A 22946-nucleotide genomic window follows, 5' to 3' on the forward strand; every position below is an offset into this window, starting at 1 on the left:
ATATACACTAAGAAGAAAGCAATTAAACTCAGAGAAAGCTGCCTGATCAAAAATAAATAAATAAAGAAGATAAATGCTTGTGGCTGAAGAAAAAAATTACATACATATAATCTGGAAAACAGATGAAGCCGCTTTTAGGCTCTATGGCAGCTAAGAAATAATACACCCAAGTGGCCACTGGGCACATCTATCACAAAATAATGGAAACCCACTGCTCTTTTCTCCAGCAAGCCATCAAAGCAATGATAAAAATAACACTCCAAATTAATGATTCCTCTCCCTCCTTTTTCTTTTTTGGTTTGTTTTCAATTTTTTCACCTTCCCATCTACTCTTCCTCCTCATCATTGAGTATAATAATAAATTAATCAAAATTCAATTTCAATAACCAATTTGGCCTAATCTAATAAAACTTTAATCAACAAACAATCCAATTTCAAGTTTCAACCACACCATTTGGAGAGAAGAACCAAGAAAATAATGAGGAAGACTATGGAAGAAAGCCCAATGGCCACACCAAGAACAACCTTACTTGGCCCATGATGACGATCCTTCTTCTGATCAGAGTCATCTCCATCACTGTCATCATAATCTGAATCACTGCTGTCTTCTGCTGATGAATCGCCTTTGGCCGGAGGAGGTGACATGGGCAATCCATGCTTGTCACAAGGAGAAATCCCAAGCTTCAATTTTGATGACAAAACAGAGTGGTTATAGCACAAATTACTGTTCCTGCTAATCTTGAACACTGCCAATTTGCTTATAAATGACACATTGAAAGGCACAACTCCATGGAAGTCATTGTTTGCAAGATTCAAGTGCTTCAAGCTCTTCATATCAGAGAGGAACTTTGGAATTGTACCATTCAGCTGATTGGAGCTCAGATCAACATGAGCCAACCCTGGAATTGCAGACATTGACTCTGGTATGGCTCCAGACAACGAATTTGAAGCTAAAGACACGTTCTTTAGTGAAATCAGGTCCCCAAACGAAGTGGGTATTTCTCCATTGAGGGAATTAGAGGAAAGGTTCAAGCTTTCAAGGTTTTCAAGGAGTGTGATTGAAGAGGGTATCTTCCCCTGTAGCTTATTACCCGAAAAATCGATGTGGGTAAGGTTCAAATTCAAGTGTCTTGGAAGACTACCAGTTAGATTGGCATGAGAGATGGTCACAGACCTGAGCTTCTTCATGTTGCCGAGAATGACAAAGGGTCCAGAGGCATTGACTTGGACATTGGAGACAGTGAGATCAGTGAGGTTTTGGAGGCGCGCGAGCCAGACGCCAGTGAGCCTGCGGAGGCTGTTAATGCAGGTGAAGGAGTGGAGAGAGGCAACGAGATCGGCCGGGAAGCGGATAGGGGCAATGGGGCAGTTGAAGAACTGGAGGGACTGGAGGGTGGAGAGGGACTTGAGAGCAGTGAAGGACAAAGCGACGTCGTCGGAGCAGTTGGCAAGGCGGAGGGAGAGGATGTGGCGGAAAGGCTTGGAGGAGTCGCAGAGAGTGGTGTTGGGGGGGAGGAGGGAGGGTTGGGTACAGGGGTCTTTGGAGGTTGGGATGTTGAGAGATTGGAGGGCTCTGAGTTGCTTTGGGTCTAAAGAGCTGGAAGATGGTGAAGATGGGGTTTTGGGGGTGGTGGAGTTTGGTGGGGTTGGGAGGAGATAGGAGATGGGGTTTTGGGGTGGTCGACTTTGGTGGGGTTGGGAGGAGCTAGGAGATGGGGTTTTGGGGTGGTCGACTTTGGTGGGGTTGGGAGGAGGTAGGAGATGGGGCTTTGGGGGTGGTCGACTTTGGTGGGGCTGGGGAGGAGGTAGGAGATAGGGTGGGGCGGAGAGGAGGAGCAGAGGCTGAGAAGGTGGTGGTGATGGTGGTGGAGAGGAGGAGGAGGTGGAGAAGCAGACTGGGCAGCAATGGTGGTTCCATTAGACAGAGACAGAGACAGACAGAGACACAGAGAGCTTGGGGTTGTGGGGAAGAGTGTGTGTATGAATTTATGTGAGGTATTTGAGTGTGTGTGTGTGTGTGTGTGTACAGTGACTAGTGAGAGAGCTTGGGAAGATCATGAGATCAGATTTAGGATGGTGTGTGTGTCTGGTTAAAATACTTCTATGCCCTTGAATTCTGCATAAAATTACAGAATGGGACTTTGTTTTCTTTGTCCAGCTGTTGCTGGTAGTACTCATGCTGCTACTTTTTACCTGTCTAATTTCTACCATACATCCTCTTTGTCGTTTTGTTTGGAGGGAAGGAAAATTCCATAAAATCCATTTCCTCATCACAGGATTCTAAGTTAAATTTGCAGTGTGTATAATAAAACACACATTTCACATCTATAAAATGTATATTTGAAGTTTGTATTTGAATTTATAGCTCACTTCATGCTCCAAGTTTTAACGATATTCGTACTTATAAATTGCACATATATAATTTACTTTATATCCGCATCGATTCATCATTCACTCTTCTACTTAACTGTTGACATTATAAGTTATGATATTAACACTTACAGTTTTTAAGCCACGAAGTTGGGGTAGCAAGTTTGATCAGGCCTAGGTGGTTTTGGATGAAATTATTTGCTCTGATCATAATTTAGTTGATGAACCTCCCTAAATCCAAAATTGCCAAACCTCTTCTCTTTCCGTTTCTTTCAGCAACGTTAATTATTAAAATAAAAGGATGCTAGCTTGTATGCAAAGGCTAATAGGTTGAGTGCGTAAATAATAGATAAAACCAAGGGCTTTGTTATGAGCTATGAGATGAAATGTGTAATGTGAGAGGACACGTGTACATTGTTTGAAAACACATGAACCATACCAGAAGGAAAATGGGTCAACGACTCAACGCCCGATTTCAACTTTCAAGTTTCAGCAGGCTAATGATGTAATTAAATAGTAAGTTAAGGGCTATCTAAGTCTGACAACTTTCTTTTGAAAATTAGTTTTCCGTTAAAGGCAAAAGGCCGAAAGCCCATGGTCTGTATTTGCGTGGCGTCCAGCTCTTTCTTATCCTACGCAATCAAAAAGGCAACAATAAAAAAATAAATAAAAAAAGGACCCGACCCGCCCAGGAGCCCAGACCCGTCTAGACCCGGCTAGCGCCTAGGCGCCGCCTAGACCCGCCTAGGCGGCCGATTTGTCGAACACTGGTTTTTACATTGATACTGTGCAGGAATGCTTAATTCTTTACACACTGATTGTCCAAAACCCAGAAGAAAGAAAAAAAGAATCATTACAAATGTTTCTAAACTTAAAAACAAAAAAATTTATGATTGGCACTTCCGGAAAGAAGCGAACTTTTGATGCTCAGAGCTTGAAACTATATAATGAAGCCAAAATCGTGGAAAAGTTTGTTTAACAGTCTATGGAGATGCAGCTTTGAGTAAGGGCTGAGCTATCAACTTTGGTGACAAATGGATTGATCTTGACCCAAACGAGAGAGAAGACAGAGGCCAAGAGCACTGACCACAAGACAACAATGGTTGGGGTCCGGTTTTGGCGTCCCATGAGACCTTTCAGGAAGGGATAGAGATGAAGAATCACCCAGAAGGCAAAGAAAACCTTGCCAAAAAGTGGGCCCCAAGCTTCATATCCCTTGTTCAGTGCATCAGAAAATCCAGCAACAATGCCAACCATGTTGACAATGAGGAGTGTAGTTGGGGGGATCAACAGTGTTGTCCATTTGATCATGTAGAGCTCACCAAAATCTGCGTCTTCGGCCTGTTTACTTGTGACAGTGAAGTTGGTATCAATTCCTGCCAGCATTTTTAGAAATCCTTGGAAGACAGCAAAGAGATGGGCTGAGACACCTCCGATCACCCAGAACTGCTCGTTACGCCATATGTCTTCGATGCTCACACCACTCCACCGCAACTCGAGCACACTCGTTACAATGATGGACATGAAGAGACCAAGAAACAAGGCACTTGCCAGGTTTGAAAGCTGAAAGTTACAAGAATGATCCACAGTAAGTATTGATGTATCATACGCATGCATAAAAAGATAATTGGTAACACCACTATCCTTGCTTTTTCCATGTTAGTCTGAGACAATGAAGGTAGAAAAAACTTACTGTTGGTATGATAAATTTTCCTGTGAGAAGGCATATTGCAGGAATTGTGCAGTAAGCTACAAGAGGGAGGGATGTGAAGGGGTAAACGATAGTGTTAATATATGCCAGTCGCTGAAGCCATTTGAGGCGGCCTCCTGCAAACCCGTACCAGAGAGGACAATGTCTGCTGAGGAAAATTTCCACAGATCCAAGTGCCCACCTGAGAACTTGGTGCAGTCGATCGGAAAGGTTAATGGGAGCTGACCCTTTGAATGCAGGCCTCAAGGGCATGCAATAAATTGACCTCCATCCACGGCAATGCATCTTGAAACCAGTTAAGATATCCTCAGTAATTGATCCGTATATCCAACCAATCTGAGAAAAAGAGAATATAAAACCGTTTGAGTAAAAGAACACATGCTTAGTAAATGTAGTACATCTTCAACATAGGAGGATTATAGCAAAAGGCAGCCAAGAATTGATTAGAAGGCCACACATTGTTCAGGTTTGCAAGATTATGATATCTTCCAGAATAATATTGACACTAGTTTTGGTAAAACTGCAAGAGTCCCATCCATTTGTTTTACATAAGGTGGAACAAAATCCTACCTCTTTTCCCCATGCGGTCTTCTCTTCATAACCACAGCTAATGACATGAATCGCCTCTTTGATCAATGTTGATGGGTTGGAAGATTCGGCCACTCCTCCGTTCTCCATTAGTGTAGACTCTATAAATACAGATGATAAGCCAAAAGTTTTCTCAAAGCTTGTCTGGGAAATCAGCATTGACCTCTCATACTCATCATAGTCTGCATAAGAAAGCCCAAAATATTTTATATACTGAAAGCTCAACAAGCCATTTGTCTATATCCAGTTTCATTGAGTGATTAGACTTACTATCAATCTCCCTGAGGTTGAATATGGCAGCATCAAGCTCCTCACGTTTTGTATCTCGGTAAGCCTCTGACAGATCTTTAGACGGCTTCTTAGAGGGGCAGCAACAAGAGCAGCAGCCGCACCATGAACAGGATGATGATGAAGCCTTGGATAAGCTGGGCATGGAATGAGGGCCATAGCCATAAAGGGCTTGCCTATTAAAACAACAACCTGTCCCCACATATACTGGACCTTGAATGCCATCCAGTCCTTTCATGTTAACCTGAAATTAGAGATTTAGAGATTTTCAAAGCTATGTTCACAGTTCTTTTCAAACACACTGTGAATCTCAACGAGTCTAATGCTAAAATTCTGACTAATGACAAGGCAATGTTCAATTCTTTCTTATATTTATTTTTCTTTTACTTTTAAAACAGCTTGAAAGTTCCAAGTCTTGCATTCCTTTGTAACAGTTCACCTATACAAGGACATTTAAGGTTACTATTAAAATGTGTGGATATGCATGATAGCTTTGAACTCACATCAAAGAAAACCGTATTACGGTTGGCATATCGGTCACTGCGATCAATGCCATCAAATCTCTGAGGAAACTGCACAAAGCATACTTCTCGACCAACTTGCGGATCCATCAAGAAACACATTGCCTCACGAATTGCCTGGCTGTTGTTAACATAGTGATCGCAGTCAAGGTTGAGGATGTATGGAGCATTTGTGAGAACTGCAGACACCCGTACCTGTATCAAGCCAGTCATTCAATTTTGCATGAAACTTTATAGTGCTCACATGGGTATTATCATTCTTAAAGTATGTATATATACCAGAGCATTTTCAGCACCAGCTTTCTTGTGGTGTGGGTAGCCGGGTCTCTTCTCTCTAGAGACATAAACCAATCTAGGGAGTTCATTACCCTCAATATCATAGGCACCGCTATGTCCAAGGAAAACCTGAGGAGGGTGAAAAAGAGGAGTTATATGTCAAAATCAATTATTTACAATATGATGAAGCGCTGAAAATCTCTTTATAAAGAGACACAACAAGGAGCATGGACTGATAGTTGATGGAAAAACAGTATTCACCAAGGCTAGAAAATATCCCTCAAGGCACTTAAAAAAAAGTATCACTCCAGATGCAAAAGCAATATGCTTTTCAAAATCTTGGTTTCCCACATGAACAGAGCGTTTAAGTTATGGATTACAGGTATCTAAATATAGCTCAAGTGAACCTTGTCCAGACTTTGTTTCGAGCACCGACAAATATAGAACCCATTAGAGAAGTATGAAATTTTCTAAATGGAAAAATTTCAGAAGTTGAACTCAACAAACCATAGGCTGTCTACCTGGATCATGCCAGGATGGTCACGTGAGTTATTTCCTGGCCAAGGTGTTCCATCTTGCATAGTCCATCCTTCTTCTGGTGTTTTTTGAGCCTTTGCTACTAAAGCATTCATTCGCACTTTGAACTCTTCGTAATCTCTCTGTAAAAGTTTATGAATTAATGAAAGCTTTCAGCTAGCATAATTTCATGAGTATTCAGCTTCAACCTTTAGGTACTTACTTTCATTGCTCTGCGCTCCTTCACAAAAGATGGTTGCACTTTGTCCTTCAAGTAGTCAATCTTTTGTGAGAAGTAAAATTCAGGTGCACGTGGTTCAATCGAAAACTTCTTGCAGAATGGAACCCACTTTCTTGCAAATTCAGATGTTTCAGCAAGAGATTCGAAAGTAAGCATTGCAGCACCATCATCAGACACATAGCAAGAAACTTTATCGACAGGGTAGTCTACAGCAAGGATAGAAAGCACAGTATTTGCAGTGATCAGAGGTGGTTCTTTCAATGGATCAACTGTACTCACGAAGAAATCCACAGCAGCGAGCTCGGAGGGTTCACCCTCTCTTTCATACCTGGCATGGAAGTTTATACAACCATTTCACATAACATCCAAAAAGAACATTTAAAATGATGTTCAGAATACAATTGAGAAATTAACAGTTTTTAAAAACATATACTATTCATTTGTACTTTCCTTCATATTCTTCCGGTTAGTCTCAGAAAACCCTGTGTTTACTCACTAATCATGACATGTAATTATATGAAGGTTTGAAACATCAACTGACTAATGTTGGACGAGGTTGAAGCATAAAAAATACAGTTGAAAATATATACCTGGCAGATAACCTGTCAGTAAATGTAGTCCTATTAACTGGATACCACTTGGGAAACTGATCCAACACCCAAGAAAAAGCGAACCAGATCTCACATATGATAGAAGTGAGCCAGAGACCATAAGCACTGTCAACAGGATTTGTCACTCGATAATGGAAGAAAAGGGCAAGAATGATCAATCGCATAATTATTACAACTCTGTATGGTGTGATTTTGTTAGGTGGAAGTGGAATGATAGTTGAAAGTGGTTCCGCAGCATCTGGTGAACTGCAAAGAAGGCCATAAGTCAAATAACACACAAGAAAAAGCATCAAATGCTACATATGAATATGATTTGAACACATCCAAATTCATACATGCATCGTATTGGTTCTTTTCCTTTTTTTTTGGAAAATTAGACTCTGAAACTTCCCAAAACATTGATATAATCATTTCATTAACTGTGTATATGAACCATTTTCACTTCTGATATAAAAGATACGAAACAGAATGTCCTGTGTAAAACCTGATTGTGTCTCTCTATCCCCAGGCATGGAATATAACTTAAAAAGCATAGATCTAACTTGCTAAAGTTAGCATCCAAACCCAAAACAAAGAACCTATAGGTAATGGATGGAAAGACAGATGATTTATATTTTGAGATGTAAGCTTAGATTACCCCATGTGGGATTTTTATATCTCAACATAACTCATAGACAAGCCTATAGAATGAATGCTCCTCTCTTTTCTTGTATCCAACATTTGGAATGGCAGGATAACTATAATGGAAATAGAACATCATCCCAACCCGAAATAACAGCATATGTAGAAATTCCATCTCATATAAGCCTAAACACATAAGTGTTTCCTTTCATGAACACATGAATGTTTGAATGAGATAGAGAAATTTTGGAAAAGAATCTAAAAACAGACCCTACATCAGAAAACTAGCACTGCAATGCCCTTTTATTTTTGAAAGGGCTTTATCTTCTTTCTTGTATAGCATCTTATATAAATCACCCAAGTTTTAATTGTACTTACTGGTTCTCTGTCATCTGCTGCTCAGGTGGAATTTGAGCCACTTTTTCCTCCTTAGGTGCACCCTTTTTCTTCTTGCTCTTTTTATCCTTTTTATCCTTCCAACTCTCTACTCTATTCTTCCAAATTGGATTCCCATATTCATCATTTAATTCTTCAAAGATAACAAAATAAGATAATTAAAAAAAAAAAGAGACAAGGGTACTAAATCATGCAAGAAAAAGAAATATGACTCACCACTATCCACTGCAGACACATTGCTGACGTGCCTAGCATGAATTCCGATCTCCTGCTTAAACAAATATAAAAATTAGCAAGCTGTAAGAAACCTAATGTTCTTAAACACACTGAGTATAAACAAAATATTATCTCATTCTACTTAAAGTACCTATAAATTATAGAATTGTAGAAACTTTTGTTTCATACCTGAGAATTATCCAGGTGAGCTGCCATTGCAGATCGAGTGCCAGAAACCTTTGTTTCATCATCTGCCAGTGAGTTCTCTGAAGAATTTTAAAAACCATTATATAGCTTAGAAATCATGAAAGCTACCAATTTTAATATGTAACAAGCTGTAAAGAATATACATATCAATCAAGACCAAATGAACCCATTTTTGGATCTCCTTCCAAAAACTATTTTAACTGCTTAAAAGTTAAATAGACATAATTTCAGAACTTCTCCAACTTTATGCATGGTTTGGTTTTATACTCTCCTTGCATCATTTCCAAAATCCAAATAGCACATAGGGGAACCAAACCTTGCATACCTTGCACAAGATTAACTTTCCCAAATCAGCATAAGAGAAAGAAAAGGTTTGATTTTGATCCCCCATCAAGTGCATGTGAACTTAATCACTATCCTAAAAAGTTGTTATGATGTCATCAACCAAACTCTTTCTATAACTTACAGGTATATAATTTCCAGTTATACATGTGATTGTCGCAGGGTGTTGCCAATATGCACTAATGGTGGTAAACTAAATTGTGAGCCTCAAAAAGTAAAAGCATCAATATGGAAAAATCCAAGTAAAACAAGTATAATAAAGCATCTGAAAATATAGACATAGATCAGAGAAATCCAAGTACAAGAGATACCATCATCATAGGGAGTGCTGCACCGCAAGCAAGCTTTACGCCCCTCCTTGATATCCAAATCAAAACAAGTCTTGCAAACAGGGAAATTACATTCATGGCAAGCCACAAAAACCTCCCCATTGGCATCAAGCCCCACTTGTTCACCGCAGGTGTTGCATAGAGGAATCCCAGACTGCATCATTTTGACAATATTGGTGTTTCCTTAATTTCCTTGGACACCCAATACCTTAAGCCTGAGAGGGGTCTCACTCTACTTCCCAATCTAGGTCTTGTTGCTGGTTTTATACGAATTGTCCAAACCCCATTTTTGAAATGGTGAGAAGGAGGTGGAGTATGGTGGTTGGAAGGGTGTGGAAGTTGGGGTGTTGGTGTCATTGTATCTGCAGAGAGAGAGAGATGGGAAGCTACCTCTTTCTTTCTTTTGTTTTTCCTAAAAGAAAAAAGATTTGAAATTTTTGCGGGAAGTCTAAGGAAGGTTTCGGTTGGGCAAGGTACATCCTTAACTAACCAACGTCTGTTATCTTTCCCACCAAAAACCCAAGAAGAAGAATGCAGCTGTCTCTCTCTTTTTATCTGTAGTCTCCAAATAGAGGCCCTACAAGCTTGCCTTATAAAATGGGCCTCAACGTTTGAATTGGCCATTATGATTAACAAAGATGGTCATAAATCACAGGTGTAACGTGGTGAATTTGTCACACATTTATGAGAGAATCGGCAACGTTCTTGCTTTCTAGTTTCTACTTTGGAATATATAAGAAGAAAGAAAAAAGAAAGATACTATAAATCGGATAGAAAAATGTAACTTCCAATTTTGTGGAAATTGCCCAATTAACTCATTACATAAATGGCTTTGAACCTGCAGAATCAATGGGTTAAAGGTTCTTAAGTTAATATAGAATCCATAATTACAGCTTTAAATTCTTAAGAAAAATTGCCTTTTCAATTATGTTTGGATAAACATTTTCTTCATAAACACCAATATCAATATGGAGTTCACAATTTTGTGTTTAAGACATACCAACAAAAACTCCAAAAACAAAACAAATAATAGGCGATCCCAGCAGTGACATGATACAGAGTTACAGACTAGCATCTGATTCCCCAACTTACACAAGTAGAAAACATCTACAGATCATGAGATACAGGGGTGAACCAACCCTTAAAAGTGCATCAAGCTGATTATGGCGATCAAGGATTGCATTGTTCAAGGCACAAAATGCAAAGAGTAGACAAGTTTTCCTAGAGCCGGAATGAGTTTGCCACACGAGACTATAAGCTTCTATATTCAATGATACTGCAGCTTTAATCTAGGCAACAGAATAGACCTTTACCACCTTAGTTGTATCACAAACAACAAGGTTTTCCACATCAGCTGGAGTAGTACAGACCCAATTGACCTGCAAAGGCATCAACTCCATGATCAGAAGCTTCACATAAAATGACATGGAAACAAGCAAGAAACTGAAGTTCAAGAAGTGGTGGTGAAGATGCAACGATAACTCACTTTTTTGCTGAGGTTGATATTCAAATGTAGAAGATCACTGCTGCTGATAGTCTGTCCTGCATCAAGACACTTGGTCCAATCCCAGACCTTTACCAACTTATCATTTCCACCTGAAATTATAAATCTTCCACTATCCCCAAACAACGAAAATGCCCTGAAAAATACATTCTAGTCAATAAGTGAATTAAGTTTCCTTGCAGTGCATTTAAGTCTATCAGACTATTACTCACACGCACTGCATTTAAGTCTATCAGACTATTACTCACACACAAGAAACTGCAGCAGTATGACCGCCTGATGAGTAATCCAAATGCAAGCTTTTCCATCCATTTTGATCTGGGATTTCCTTTTCTTTTGATCTTGATTGAGATCCTTTCTGAGGTTTTCTAGAATCTTTTGACCTCATGGTAGCAAGTTCAGCTTCTATATTAATCACATCAACTGCACCATCACCCCTAGCCACAACACAAACCTTGTCTGATTTGTCTAACATATCAATTTCTGGAACTGCTATTGCGTGAACAAAAGCAGGATTGAAACACTGTTCCTTGCCATCACCATTATTTGTGTCAGACAAGCCTGCAGTGAAGAATAGCAAGCAAGATTTGTACAAAAAGATCAATCCAACCACTGAACCACATTGATTTTCATCTGTTCTTATAAAAGATAAAACCATCAAATGATCAACTTTTTAGGACCAAAGTAAAGTCCGTCAATATGTTGAGAGGATTGAAAGGCCTTGGTTCTAATTTCATATTAAATTATTGTGTGCACAGCCTGTCTAATCACCTGCAGCTGCAAAGATGCATGCATTTTTTTGCCCTAGATATTTTAAACTTTTGAGCGTATATGCATGCATGCACGTGCATGTGTGGCTCTATACACCTTGAACCTTCAATTACTCAAGGTCAACGTTTCTCCTAGCCTACCACAAGCTTATCAATTCCTGCTCTATCTCCAACTTCGTAGACCACACACTTCACACCTGGTTATATGGCCTAAACATATTCAGAATGCTGGACAGAGATCTACTCTTATGTATCTTATAGACCAGAAAATCAATAATAAAAATTCTACAAAGGTTCTCCAGTACTTGAAAGAGTATGAAATAAAAATGGAAAAAAAACAAAAACAAAAAAAACATATTTTGCGCCGAGCAATGCAAAGTGGCAAACTCTGTAGGTAAGGAATTCCATGTTCCAATGAATTGCCGAAGTGGAAACAATTCCAACTTTGATTAAATGTCATAAGAGCTATGAAAAGCAACCAATATGCAGAGAAAGTTATAGATTACAAAAGATAGATGCTTTACCAAAATTCATAATTTTGTTAGGGCGCCCCTTGGAAAAATCCCACATCACAAGCTTTGAATCAAGACCTCCAGTGATAACTGCCCAAGATACCCCAAGACAGAAGTTGGCAGTCAATTATCTGTGAGTAGAAAGAGATGAACGTTTTACTGGATTCTTCAAGAAACTCGCACTGATATGACATCTATGCTCTTTGTACCTTGTTCAAGTATATCCTTAAAGATACCCAACAGTGGACTCACAAAAGAGCTAAGATTTGTATATGTTAGCACATAATCAAAACATGATAAGAGACACTCAAAGCTTCGTTGAAATTACCATGATAGATGAAAAATGCTTAACATGAAGGGAATGGCCTTCGTTTTAGAATGTGCCAACTAATATTCAATGATTTCAACATGCTGAATTGATATATTTCAGGCATATTTTAAAAGGAACCATCAGTACAATTTATGGTAGAGAGAGAGAGAGAGAGAGAGAGAGGGCAAGGAAAATCTTATAGATATACCTTCCCACGGTCTCCAAGGAAGAAATTGCACGCTGCTACAAATCTGTGTGTAGTATATAGTTAAGGTGACGGAAATACAAGGGAAAGATAGCAAAGAATTCAAGGGAACGGATCATTCTTGGAAGGAAGCAATTGGAATTTAACAAAATAAAGAAGGAAAATAAAAAGATATGCAGCAGAATGTTTTGTTGATAGCCAACCATGAGTCACATAATTTGAAGAAGAACAAAAAGGGAAGTGCTTAAATGATTAAAAATTAAAAAAAGGATACACTTGTATGGCCAGCTCTTAATGTTTTGTAAATGCGTTTCTGACAAATGTCAATAATCTGCCACAGTGATTACAGTCAGCAGCTGAAATTACAAACTACATACATTACGAGATAGATAACAGATGAACTGCAAAAACTGCAAGATGGGTAATAAGAAGTGACCTTAATTTCACCGCCATCATCCGTAGCAGCAAGAAAAGAAGACTTAGAGTTGCATGCAATCTACATAGACAAACATACACGCAGATAAGCTCCAGAAAATGGGTAGCTAAGTTTAAGTTAATTAAGCAATCAAAACCAAGTCTACCTGAATACTGATACCTGATTTATCTCCTCTTTGTTATAATCATAACTCTCCAATGGCTTCCATGAGCAAGAACTCCCCTTCAAAATGGGAAAAAAAAAAAAAAAAAAAAACTTTATAAGCATTGTACAAGTAAAAATATCAGAAACACTCAAACAGAGAGAGGAGAGAGAGGAGAGAGAGTCGATGATTACCAGACGCACATCAAAGCTCTTGACTTGGTTCTCAGATGAAACAAAGATCATATTTTCATTTCCTGAGCCAACCCACAAAATTCAATTTGCAAACTTTTCATTCTAAACATATATGTGAAACATAATCATATATATCATTACCTGGCCTGAAACATAATGATGAAACAGGTTCCTCTCCCACCTCCATAATATCTATCACATCTTTGCATCGCATATCAAACCAGCAAACGCAGCCATCCTGAATACACAACATGAACACCAAGCTCTATTTAATTTCAACACGAAAGTACCCAATTTGCCATAAAATGTAAACACTCCATAATTTTGATTTTTTTTAAAATTTCCTCCATAACCATACCTCTCCGGCAGTGGCGACGAGGCCAGGGGTAGCAACAGAGGCGATGCAACACGTGGCAGTGGCCTTGTGGCCCCTCAGCCGCCTTGGTTTTAGGTCCGTCATCTCCGCCTTCACCTTTCCTCACTCTCTTCGTTTTCGTCTTTCGTAATCAGACATGTTGCAGGCAGAGAAGTTGGATTGGTGGGCGGCGGCGCTTCTCCTTGGGTCGGGTTTGGTTTACCGCGAAATCAAGCCCAGTCCAATATATACTTGGGCCCAGCCCAGAGCTAATATTAGGGCAACCTCAAGTTTTCTTATTTTTCCTCTTCTAAATGCACCCAACAATTTGATCAGTGCATCCAATGCTCAAAAGAGAAAACTTCTCAAACTGATAAAAACAAAAAATTTAACTTTGCTTGACAAGTTGCAGATGGTTGATGGATTATGTTCTGCCTTTATTCACTTCTGCCAAAAGTTCAAAGCAGAAAGTTGCAATTTTTTAAAAGGACGACATGGGCTGCACTGCAGTAGAATAGTCAGCCTAGCCATAGGGATAGATAGTCAATGGGTCTATTATACGCATGTGAACCCCTCTGGTTTTTTCTGAACAGTTACTTGCATAAATTGACATGACACAGAACTTTCCCTGTGAATTCTTATTTTGGATTTTTTTGGTGCTGAAGTTTCCCAGCAATGGGTTTTTTTCCTGCTAAATAAGCCAAGCTTTGGTTTGTCGTTCAACATTTTGCAAGGTGCACATAGCGGAGACTATACAGTACTTGTGTCTAAGAGGGGGAAGCTGACCCTGAAAGTTGCTAACTTTCAGTCACATTTCAACTTCATGTAGAGTCATCTGACACATATCAGTTGGAATTAAATTAAAATACCATTAAACAGAATCAGATATCAGATCATTACATTGTCAAGGGCATGCCCAGATCAAACAACAGAATTAGTCGCATATGTGAGAGAGAGAGAGAGAGAGAGAGAGAGAGAGAGAGAGAGCAAAGGTGAGATCAGTGTTCTTCAAGTCTATAATTAGACAATCCTAGAAGCTGGTTAAATTCATCTGACAGTGCATGCAACAGCATAAGCCCATGACTTGAGATGCTCTTTCATGGCCATATTATCACTGATTGAAGGCATATTGTTCTGACATTGTTGATTATACCCACAATTTCCCTCAACCATCCAATTAGAGGACGACCAGGACCCAGAAATCACCTCCTTCACATGATCATCCAAACCCAACTCATCAAGCTCTCCAAGAATCTTTCTCCTATGTCTCTGCTGCTGCACACTTCTCTTGCTCCTCCTCCTCCTCCTCCTGCTACTCGTTTCCTTCTCTGTTGACCTTGGACTTGGAGAATAATAATATTCCACCACTTCCATATCAAGCTTCAAACTTTCTGGTTCTTCACATTTTGGGCACAATGGAACTGACATTTGGGCCTCTGGTGGGGAATTTTTCTGCTGATTTTGAGCAATTGGTGACATGGGTTTGGAGCACTCTTCCTTGACAGGTTCTTCAACAGGCTCAATTGGACCCAAAATTGTAGCTCTTGAAGAGAAGAAGACATTGCTGAAAAACCAGAGAGAGTCCATGGTCTCCTCCATGACGCGCAAACCGTCCATGAAGAAGAACAACAACACTGGGTCAAGGAAGGAGCAGACGGCAGAGCTTTGTATTTGGCGACTGCAGCTTCTATTTGGAAGGACCCTCGCGAGTCCTTTCGGCAAAGCAAATATTCTCTCATTCTATGTCATCTCATATTACTGAACTAGCCTTCCATACCTGTGAGATCCTGTGAAGAATCTTTAAGGGTAATTCGGTCCTGGAGCAAAAAAACAGTGGGCAGTAGACAGTGGGCGGTGTGTTTACGTTGGGCAAATGCGATGGGCCCCGTAAATTAGGCCTAAAAGTTACCCAACGGTCCAAAAATAACGTGAAAGCGATATGATTACTTAATATAATTTAATTTCGACGATTTCTTTTTGGGGAAATCTAAAATACTAAGGTGTATTGGAACTTTTAGCAAAACTTTGTTTATTGATTGACCTTTGAGTTTTCACAACGTATTCGTATACTATCGATCCCATACCACATTAGGATGTAGAAAATTGTGTTCATGCAGGTGATGCGTCATTAATAATTAATTGCGCACAATTAATCAATTAGTCACTTGCTTTGCTATGGAGTTTATTTGTGTTCACCTCTTTTAATGAGCTAGCTCTTCAAAATTTGTCATATCTACGAGTGTAAGCACGATATATTTTTGTTGAAAAATCAATACTTTAATTATTCTGTAGAAGGAGGAGAATCGAACTTGAGCATAAAGAAAGGATACACTATCTTTGTCAATTAGTCTCTCAAGTAGACCTGTAAATGGGTTGGATTCGGATCAAATATACCTCAATCCAAATTTGAATTCATTTATAATCGGATTATCATATTCCAATCGTATTTGAACTATCGGATTGCACCTATTAATTCATATCTGCTTCGCATCGGATTTGGATTATTATCGGATTTATTTTGATATGTACAAAAAATCAAAATTTCATTAGAAGCCTCATTCTTTAATTGTATTTATTTACTTTTTTTTTAATATCAAAATTTGATATTTTATCATAAAAATTAGTTTTAAGTGTAAGCATCATTTACACATATAAATTATTAATATAAAGCATAGAAAAACTAAATTATACTTCATACTAAGTTAGATCGGTTCAACTATACTCTATATTCGAATTCATTTATAATCGGATTATCGATTCGGATCGTAATCAGATTATTAGATTGAGAAGTTAAATCCATCTATTATTAATTGCACCGAATTCAAATCAAATTCGGATCAAAATCTGATCCATTGATAGATCTACTCTCAAGCAATAAAACTATGCATGGATTCTGTCTTTCCTTCCCAATCTTGTGGTGTGCGACCCTTAACTGACATTGTTTATCACTTCCAAATAGGCAAAAAGATTTACATGTAACGCGGATAACACTATTTTGCTATTTCCAACTACTAACACAATGATACGTGGAAAACTTATCCATATGTCATGCGTTATTAATTTGAGATAGCAAAAAGTGTTATTCCCATTATTTGAGAGTTTCTCACCCAAATAAGCCAAGTAATAACATTATGTCATCACAGCTCACTAGGTTGTCTAACATGGCATTAGCTTATTGACATTGTCATACTAAATCCACCAAGAAGTAACTGATAACTCAGCCCACGTGAATGTACTATCATACATGTTTTTGGTGACGTTTTTATTTTATAAATGACTAAGAGTTATGTCTATATTTTGGACCGTGATTGACCATGATTATCAAGTTAAACTAAACGATAACTATATTTTTAGAGGGACCTTCCAATTGAGGGACGATAATATATTAAATTTACACACTACATAAATATTAAAACTTGAATCAAGACTTTTCTTAAGAGAGTAATTATTTCAAACTACTACACTAATTAGACTGACGATAATATAATAAACTTACACACTATATGAATGCTAAAACTCAAACCCAAAATCTTTCCCTCTTCGAACCACTACACTAGTGAACCCTTTCCAAACGACAACAATATTAACAAGGGTGCTTAAGATATGGATGAGCAGAAGTAGATATGTTTCATGAGAACTTGATAGGTCCGACATTTCAAAGCTACTTTTCTTCCCCCACTAACCAAGACAGCTTCAATTTTGAATAACATCCCTCAAGTTGGTTAAAATATATGTTTTTTTATGAATCAGAATGCAGAGCAAAGAACAAGTATTCATAAGCTGATTATGAAAAAAATTCTACCTTTATTTACATTTACAAGATTGTAAAACAATATTGATTGACCTAAATCTTCTGTATACAGAACTGAAAGAGAAATTGAATCAAAACCCAAAAAGAAAAAAAGAAAAAAAATCTTAGAAGCGGAGTATTCGTCATCTAACAGTGGAAGCAACTGTGTGAGCCCACCATCTGAGATTGTCTTTCATGTCAATTTCATTGCCCAACGCAGGAAACCTCCAATTCATCAATGGCTTCTCTCTCTTTCTTTGATCCCTCACCTTCCAAGCTTCGGAAAGGTAAGGCCTTGGAATTGCAGACTCGTCAAAGACCTCGTCTTGGCCGTCCTTCTTCCCCAATCTTTGCAGCCCAGGAATGATCGAAGCCAAGTTTGAATCTTCTTTGTCTTCCTCTGAGAAAACAAAACCAAGATCCATAAACCCTTTTAGCTCTTCAAATTGAAGGTCTGTCAAGCTCTTGCTCTGACCCTTCTTCTTATTCCTCCTCCGTCTTGTAATCTTCTTTGGCGACTCTTCGACATGTCTCTGTATTGGGATTTCAACTTCTGTGGCTTCCTTGCCAGAAAGAATGGTGGAGAGCTTCGGTCTGTGGAGGACTGAGTCTGGTGAGAGAGAGGAGCTGGAGTTGAAGCTCGTTTTGGAGCTCAATTCGTCGCTCATGGACCTGGTATGGAGGAGGGTCGGGATGCGTAAAAGCTCTGGTTTTGATGGTTCTTCAATTTCAAGAACTGGGTCTGCTTCAATCCTTGATGGGTTTGATGAATTTGGTTGCTTTTCGAAGATTCCGAGCTGAAACCAGTAAGAATCATAGAGCTCCATTACTTCGTCGGCTTCCATCAATGGCGTCGTGGCGGCTAAAGAAATCAGGAACAATTTTCGTTTGCGTTTGTGGTGCAAGTATTTGCCGTGGATGGCTTTATAGATGCATACACCTTCCTATATTTTTACACAAATGCCCTTGGCGTTTCCCAGATATTACCAAAAAAATTCAACATGTTGTTCCACGTTTTCCATTTTAGTCTTTATTTAATAATTTTGTTTATTTGTCTTACTTTTAATTGCGCCGAGTAAGCAAGAAAAATCAAAAAGTGACAAGACAAGAACGTGTGAGGGGGATTAGGTGGCGTTAAGAAAAGCCAAACCAAACCGAAGCATTAATGCGTGTGGCTAAACTTTACATTGTGTGGAAGGAAGTTACTAGATGAACCCGGATTGAGGAAACTTTCCTTTGCTGATGTGAAAACATGAGCGTGCATTTGTCTGCATTATAAACCACAAACACGTTTTGAGATATACACCAGTGGTGACATGTCAGATTTATCATCTGCAGTGCCAGTGTGTGGACCTAACAATCATGAATCAGCATAGCAAATAATGATTCCTTTGCTTCAGAGTTACACAAATCTAACTGCTTTCATAAACAGGGTTCATGCTTATCTCGCTTCAGCAAGTAGTTGGTCCAAGGTTTTGACATGGACTTGCAACCTAAAAAGTGGGTAAGATTTGTGCGTGCACCTCAGAATTCTCTGTTTCTGTTTATATCTTGCATTCAAGTGGTGAGAGTAAGGGAAATCTAGATTCAAATGGAAAGAGGGCTCAGGGCATGGAAGGAGAGCAGCATCAAATTTAAATTGAACTGCACCTTTATTTCTATGGACTATATATCAGAAATATTCTTCTTCAGTGTTTCACTGTAGTAAGTGCGAACCATTTGCGAACATTGGAATAATATTGTTGTGTTTAGAATGATAGCGTGTGCGCTTGAAGTGGTAATGTATTAGTTTGGAAACTCAAACTACTATTCTAAGCGGATAGTGTATTAATTGATGAAATTTATAGACTGGGACAGTTGTGTGGGAGGTAAAGGAAGTATGGTTTTCGCTGAAAAAAAAAAAAAAAAGAAATTTTTCTTGTAACGGAGATAGCACAGTTTTGCTATCTCCAGCCAATTTAATAACAGATAAAAAAGTTACGCTATTAACCGGGATAGCAAAAAGTACTGTACCCGATATGCATGAAAGTCTCTCCCGGTTGGGCCAAAGAAGAAGGAAGTATGGTACAACTTTTTGGGGCTCCACAATAGTTGTTAAGAATGTCATAAACCTATGTGTGCACGTATAGATATATGTCATGTCAACTGTTGGACATCTAACAATTTAAATAATGGTAAATATCTTAGTAATAATACTGATTTGTTTTAGAAGACAAAAACAAATGTTTTACTGCAAATTACATCTATTATTATAAACATAGGATCTTCAATGAAAAAATGTGATCTACAATGTGATTATTATAGTGATATTCTTAAAATTACGCTAAATTAGAAAGTAGAAAACTTCAACCCGATCACTTGGTTTTAGTTATCGCAGCAAGTAATTGTGGTTGCGGAGTGAAAGTTTCATGAGTTTTCTGTGTTCGAGCGTATTAGGAAATTGTTAGAAGTAAACTATAGAAAAATAGAAGTCTAACTAGATATTATACATAATACATAATTAGATATGTAGCGTGTGAAGACTGAGAGAAGTCAATTAGATAATATACATAATAATTAGAAAGAATATTCTCATATATGCTGAGATGAATAAATATAAGGGAAGGGAAGGCAGCCAGCTGACTGGGTCTGGGAGTCAAACCCATATGCGTCATATGTCGAGTAATTAATTCCCAGTTCCCACATGCGTATATTTCTTTCAACTAATTAAGCGGTTACTGCTCCACAGTTCACATGCAGTGCCCTATACTTCTCCTCCTCCCTTCTTCTTCTTCTCCCTTTTTCTGTTTCCCATTTGTAATGAAAGTTAGGTATAACTAACTTCTGATAACGAACTAAGGTTCACAGTTTTCTCTAAAACAATGACTTGGAAATGAATATTAAAATGTTCCAGCGATGTGAAACAAGTTATATATATATATATATATATATATGTATATGTATGTACTCTTGCTCTTGTCAACCAGTGATGATGATGACGAAGGTGGCCATCAAACTGGTCAACCCCTGCAGTTTCATGAACCTATATGAAACTGAATGAAAATGAGCTACAAGTTAGCTAGTTGATCAATCAAAACATGTGGTGGTGCAACCAAACGCTTTTATTGCTTTTTTTTTTTTTTGTGCATCGAGAATAATTGAAAATTGAAGTCTCTTTATTAATCCCTTTATTACTGATCAGCTACATTATATATATTTTCCACTAAGCGATCATATTAATAATTTTATTTGAGGGATACCCTTTAAGGTATTATACGAAAAAAAATTTCAACGATCCAAACCGTTTATTTTTCAAGTCTTCATTTTTAGACAAATTGAAAATCAATTAAGGCATCTAATTGAGACCAACCACCTAATTGAAAATCAATTAAGGCATCTAGTGGGACTATATAAATCCTTACCTTGGCATGTCTTCATGCATGATGAACATTGGTGGGTGGGTGGATGTGAATATTAATTTGCAAATTGCACAGCAGATGAATTGCCGGGCAAATCTCCTTTGGCAGTGAGATAGCTAAGCTCACTCTATATACAAACTGCAACATATATATATATATATAATCATATATACGCAGCAGAAGGCCAGCAAGCAGTCAACTGCCAAAGGAGTAATTGCCCAGTAATACAGCCATGCACCTTCATTTCTTCCTTGTGGTGATTTTGTTCATGCACCTAGCTATATATATAATAGGTGAGATGATATTGATGAAGGAAGTGTGGCTAAAATTGCCAGCAAAATATATACATGGGATATTCTGAGCACATCCAATTTATGAGTAGCTAGTTAGATAGCAGTGAAGAATAAGTGGTCCTGTAGCATTTATTCCATCACCATTCCCCACCACAGCCTTAGCTACCTACTGCCCGTTCATTTCCTTCTGCTCTGTTGTACTACTAGGTATATACGTGAACATTCCTTGAAGAAGAAAAAAAGTTACTATTAAATTTCAAGAAATTATAATCACAGGCTGACCATCATATGTTTTACCATGTTCGTCGTCACCTCTTTTTAATTAGCTGGCTGCTGGTTTTTAACACTGAACATGCGATTACAAGTTACCTCCCTCTCTCTATACTACTCTTTCAAGTTTCAAGACTAACTAACTTCCTTGCAAACTTTTCTCTATTTCATCCCGGAAGTTTCCTTAATTAATAAACTGGTTTTTTTAGAGTAGTGATTTCCCAACTCCTTTTTCTCTTATTTTATCCACTTACACTCCTTTTATAACTAAAACAGGAGTGTAAGTAGATAAAATAAAAATCATTTTTTTTAAATATGTATTTGTGTTTATATACATATACATATACATATACTTGTTTGTAACTAACACGTACTTATTTTATATATCGAATCGAATATATATCACACAAGCTTTCACCAATTACATCCAGTGGTCCCGTTAACTTTGGCCTAGAAAGAAAAGGAAACCAACATATACATGTGTCAACTCCACTAGAAAGAAGAAAAAAAATTGTGATCAGTATTTACATAACGAATAAATGAAGATCACATTTTGTAAAATATTGGCCATTGGCAAAACAAATACAGAGGCATTTGATGATGATCAAAAGGTTAGGTCACACATGTGCATATATATGAATATGAGGACCTTTTTCAAATTGCTCAGTTAAATGGCTCAAAATCCTTCTAGTTATTTTATTTATTAAATGCCTGAGGAGGTTGACAATATCATAAGAATCCATGTGGGTAATAACTCTGGAAAAGTAAAAATTAAAAGAGGACAATAGAGACTCGGGTAATGATCTAAGAGTAATGGATAATACTATAAACTACTCTTATCGATAAATGAAAATAGGGGAAAAAAATGAAAACAAAGAGGATCCCAATATCCCTATATATATATGTGAATAGTATACGCTCACTTATACTATTTATTATAATAAAAAGTTAAAAAGAAAAAGAAAAAAAAGAGACGAGTAAAGGCTATACTATTTCCTAAAAAATTGGCAAAAGCGTAGAGTCATGGCTATACTATTTCCTTAAAAAATTAGCAGAAGCGTAGAGCCGCGGTTATACGATTTATTAAGGAAAAATTTAAAAGGGCAGGTCAAGCCGTGGCTATACTATTTATTTTGAAAAATTAACAAGACGTATAGCCGACCGGCTATACTATTTATTAAGAATTAAAACCCATGGATTCTTATGAAAATCCAGCTTCGATTGAAAATGGCAATATCTAATGAATAGGGTAAATGGGTTTAGGGTTTCTAACCTTTTGGATTGAACAGTACAGAAAATTGGGCGAAATTGAGATGTTTAAGCAATGCCGGTGGTTTCAATTATTGGAGGGTTGCAAATTTTCAAGACAACAAGGCTTTACCACTGTGATTGTCGAGTCAGATTCAAGAGAGGCGGTTTCTAGCCGCAACGGTTTGATTGCAAGTGGGCGCTGGCAACGGTTCGATTCTCCCCTGCAGATGCCCAGTTCAATCTGAAATTATGGGCACCATTTGGCACAGGGGTACCGTTGTAC

At 38.1% G+C, this 22946-nt stretch overlaps 5 protein-coding genes across 5 annotated transcripts; all 5 read right to left on the reverse strand.

Annotated features, from left to right (window-relative positions):
- Positions 1–43: 43 nt before the first annotated feature.
- On the reverse strand, positions 44–2034 carry LOC103324975 (receptor-like protein 51). Its single transcript, XM_089049438.1, is given in 2 exon segments — positions 44–1758; positions 1760–2034. Coding segments are annotated over 2 exon segments (1476 nt in total). The 5' UTR covers positions 1919–2034; the 3' UTR covers positions 44–441.
- A 1092-nt stretch (positions 2035–3126) lies between these two features.
- On the reverse strand, positions 3127–9477 carry IRX1 (cellulose synthase family protein). The gene is made up of 13 exons (XM_008227100.2): positions 9216–9477; positions 8545–8621; positions 8356–8407; positions 8122–8272; positions 7102–7368; positions 6494–6839; positions 6276–6413; positions 5758–5883; positions 5461–5673; positions 4940–5201; positions 4652–4851; positions 4064–4417; positions 3127–3933 (listed from the first exon to the last, which is right to left on the reverse strand). The coding sequence occupies exons 1-13, from the start codon at positions 9394–9396 to the stop codon at positions 3346–3348; spliced, it is 2955 nt and encodes a 984-aa protein (XP_008225322.1). The 5' UTR covers positions 9397–9477; the 3' UTR covers positions 3127–3345.
- A 633-nt stretch (positions 9478–10110) lies between these two features.
- Positions 10111–14193, reverse strand: LOC103324977 (Transducin/WD40 repeat-like superfamily protein). Its single transcript, XM_008227101.3, has 11 exons — positions 13665–14193; positions 13448–13544; positions 13307–13368; positions 13130–13192; positions 12971–13030; positions 12809–12865; positions 12538–12580; positions 12032–12109; positions 10986–11298; positions 10720–10873; positions 10111–10612 (listed from the first exon to the last, which is right to left on the reverse strand). Exons 1-11 carry the CDS (start codon positions 13764–13766, stop codon positions 10523–10525), a joined length of 1119 nt encoding a protein of 372 aa, XP_008225323.2. The 5' UTR covers positions 13767–14193; the 3' UTR covers positions 10111–10522.
- Positions 14194–14510: 317 nt separating this feature from the next.
- LOC103324978 (uncharacterized) lies at positions 14511–15394 on the reverse strand. Its single transcript, XM_008227102.3, has one exon. The coding sequence runs from the start codon at positions 15276–15278 to the stop codon at positions 14709–14711; it is 570 nt and encodes a 189-aa protein (XP_008225324.2). The 5' UTR covers positions 15279–15394; the 3' UTR covers positions 14511–14708.
- A 2051-nt stretch (positions 15395–17445) lies between these two features.
- On the reverse strand, positions 17446–18366 carry LOC103324979 (uncharacterized). Its single transcript, XM_008227103.2, has one exon. It carries the CDS (start codon positions 18294–18296, stop codon positions 17595–17597), a length of 702 nt encoding a protein of 233 aa, XP_008225325.2. The 5' UTR covers positions 18297–18366; the 3' UTR covers positions 17446–17594.
- Between the last annotated feature and the right edge of the window lie 4580 nt (positions 18367–22946).

The sequence above is a fragment of the Prunus mume genome, linkage group LG3, assembly GCF_029339155.1.
Source record: "Prunus mume cultivar Tortuosa linkage group LG3, ASM2933915v1, whole genome shotgun sequence".
In the NCBI taxonomy this organism is placed as follows: Eukaryota; Viridiplantae; Streptophyta; class Magnoliopsida; order Rosales; family Rosaceae; genus Prunus; species Prunus mume.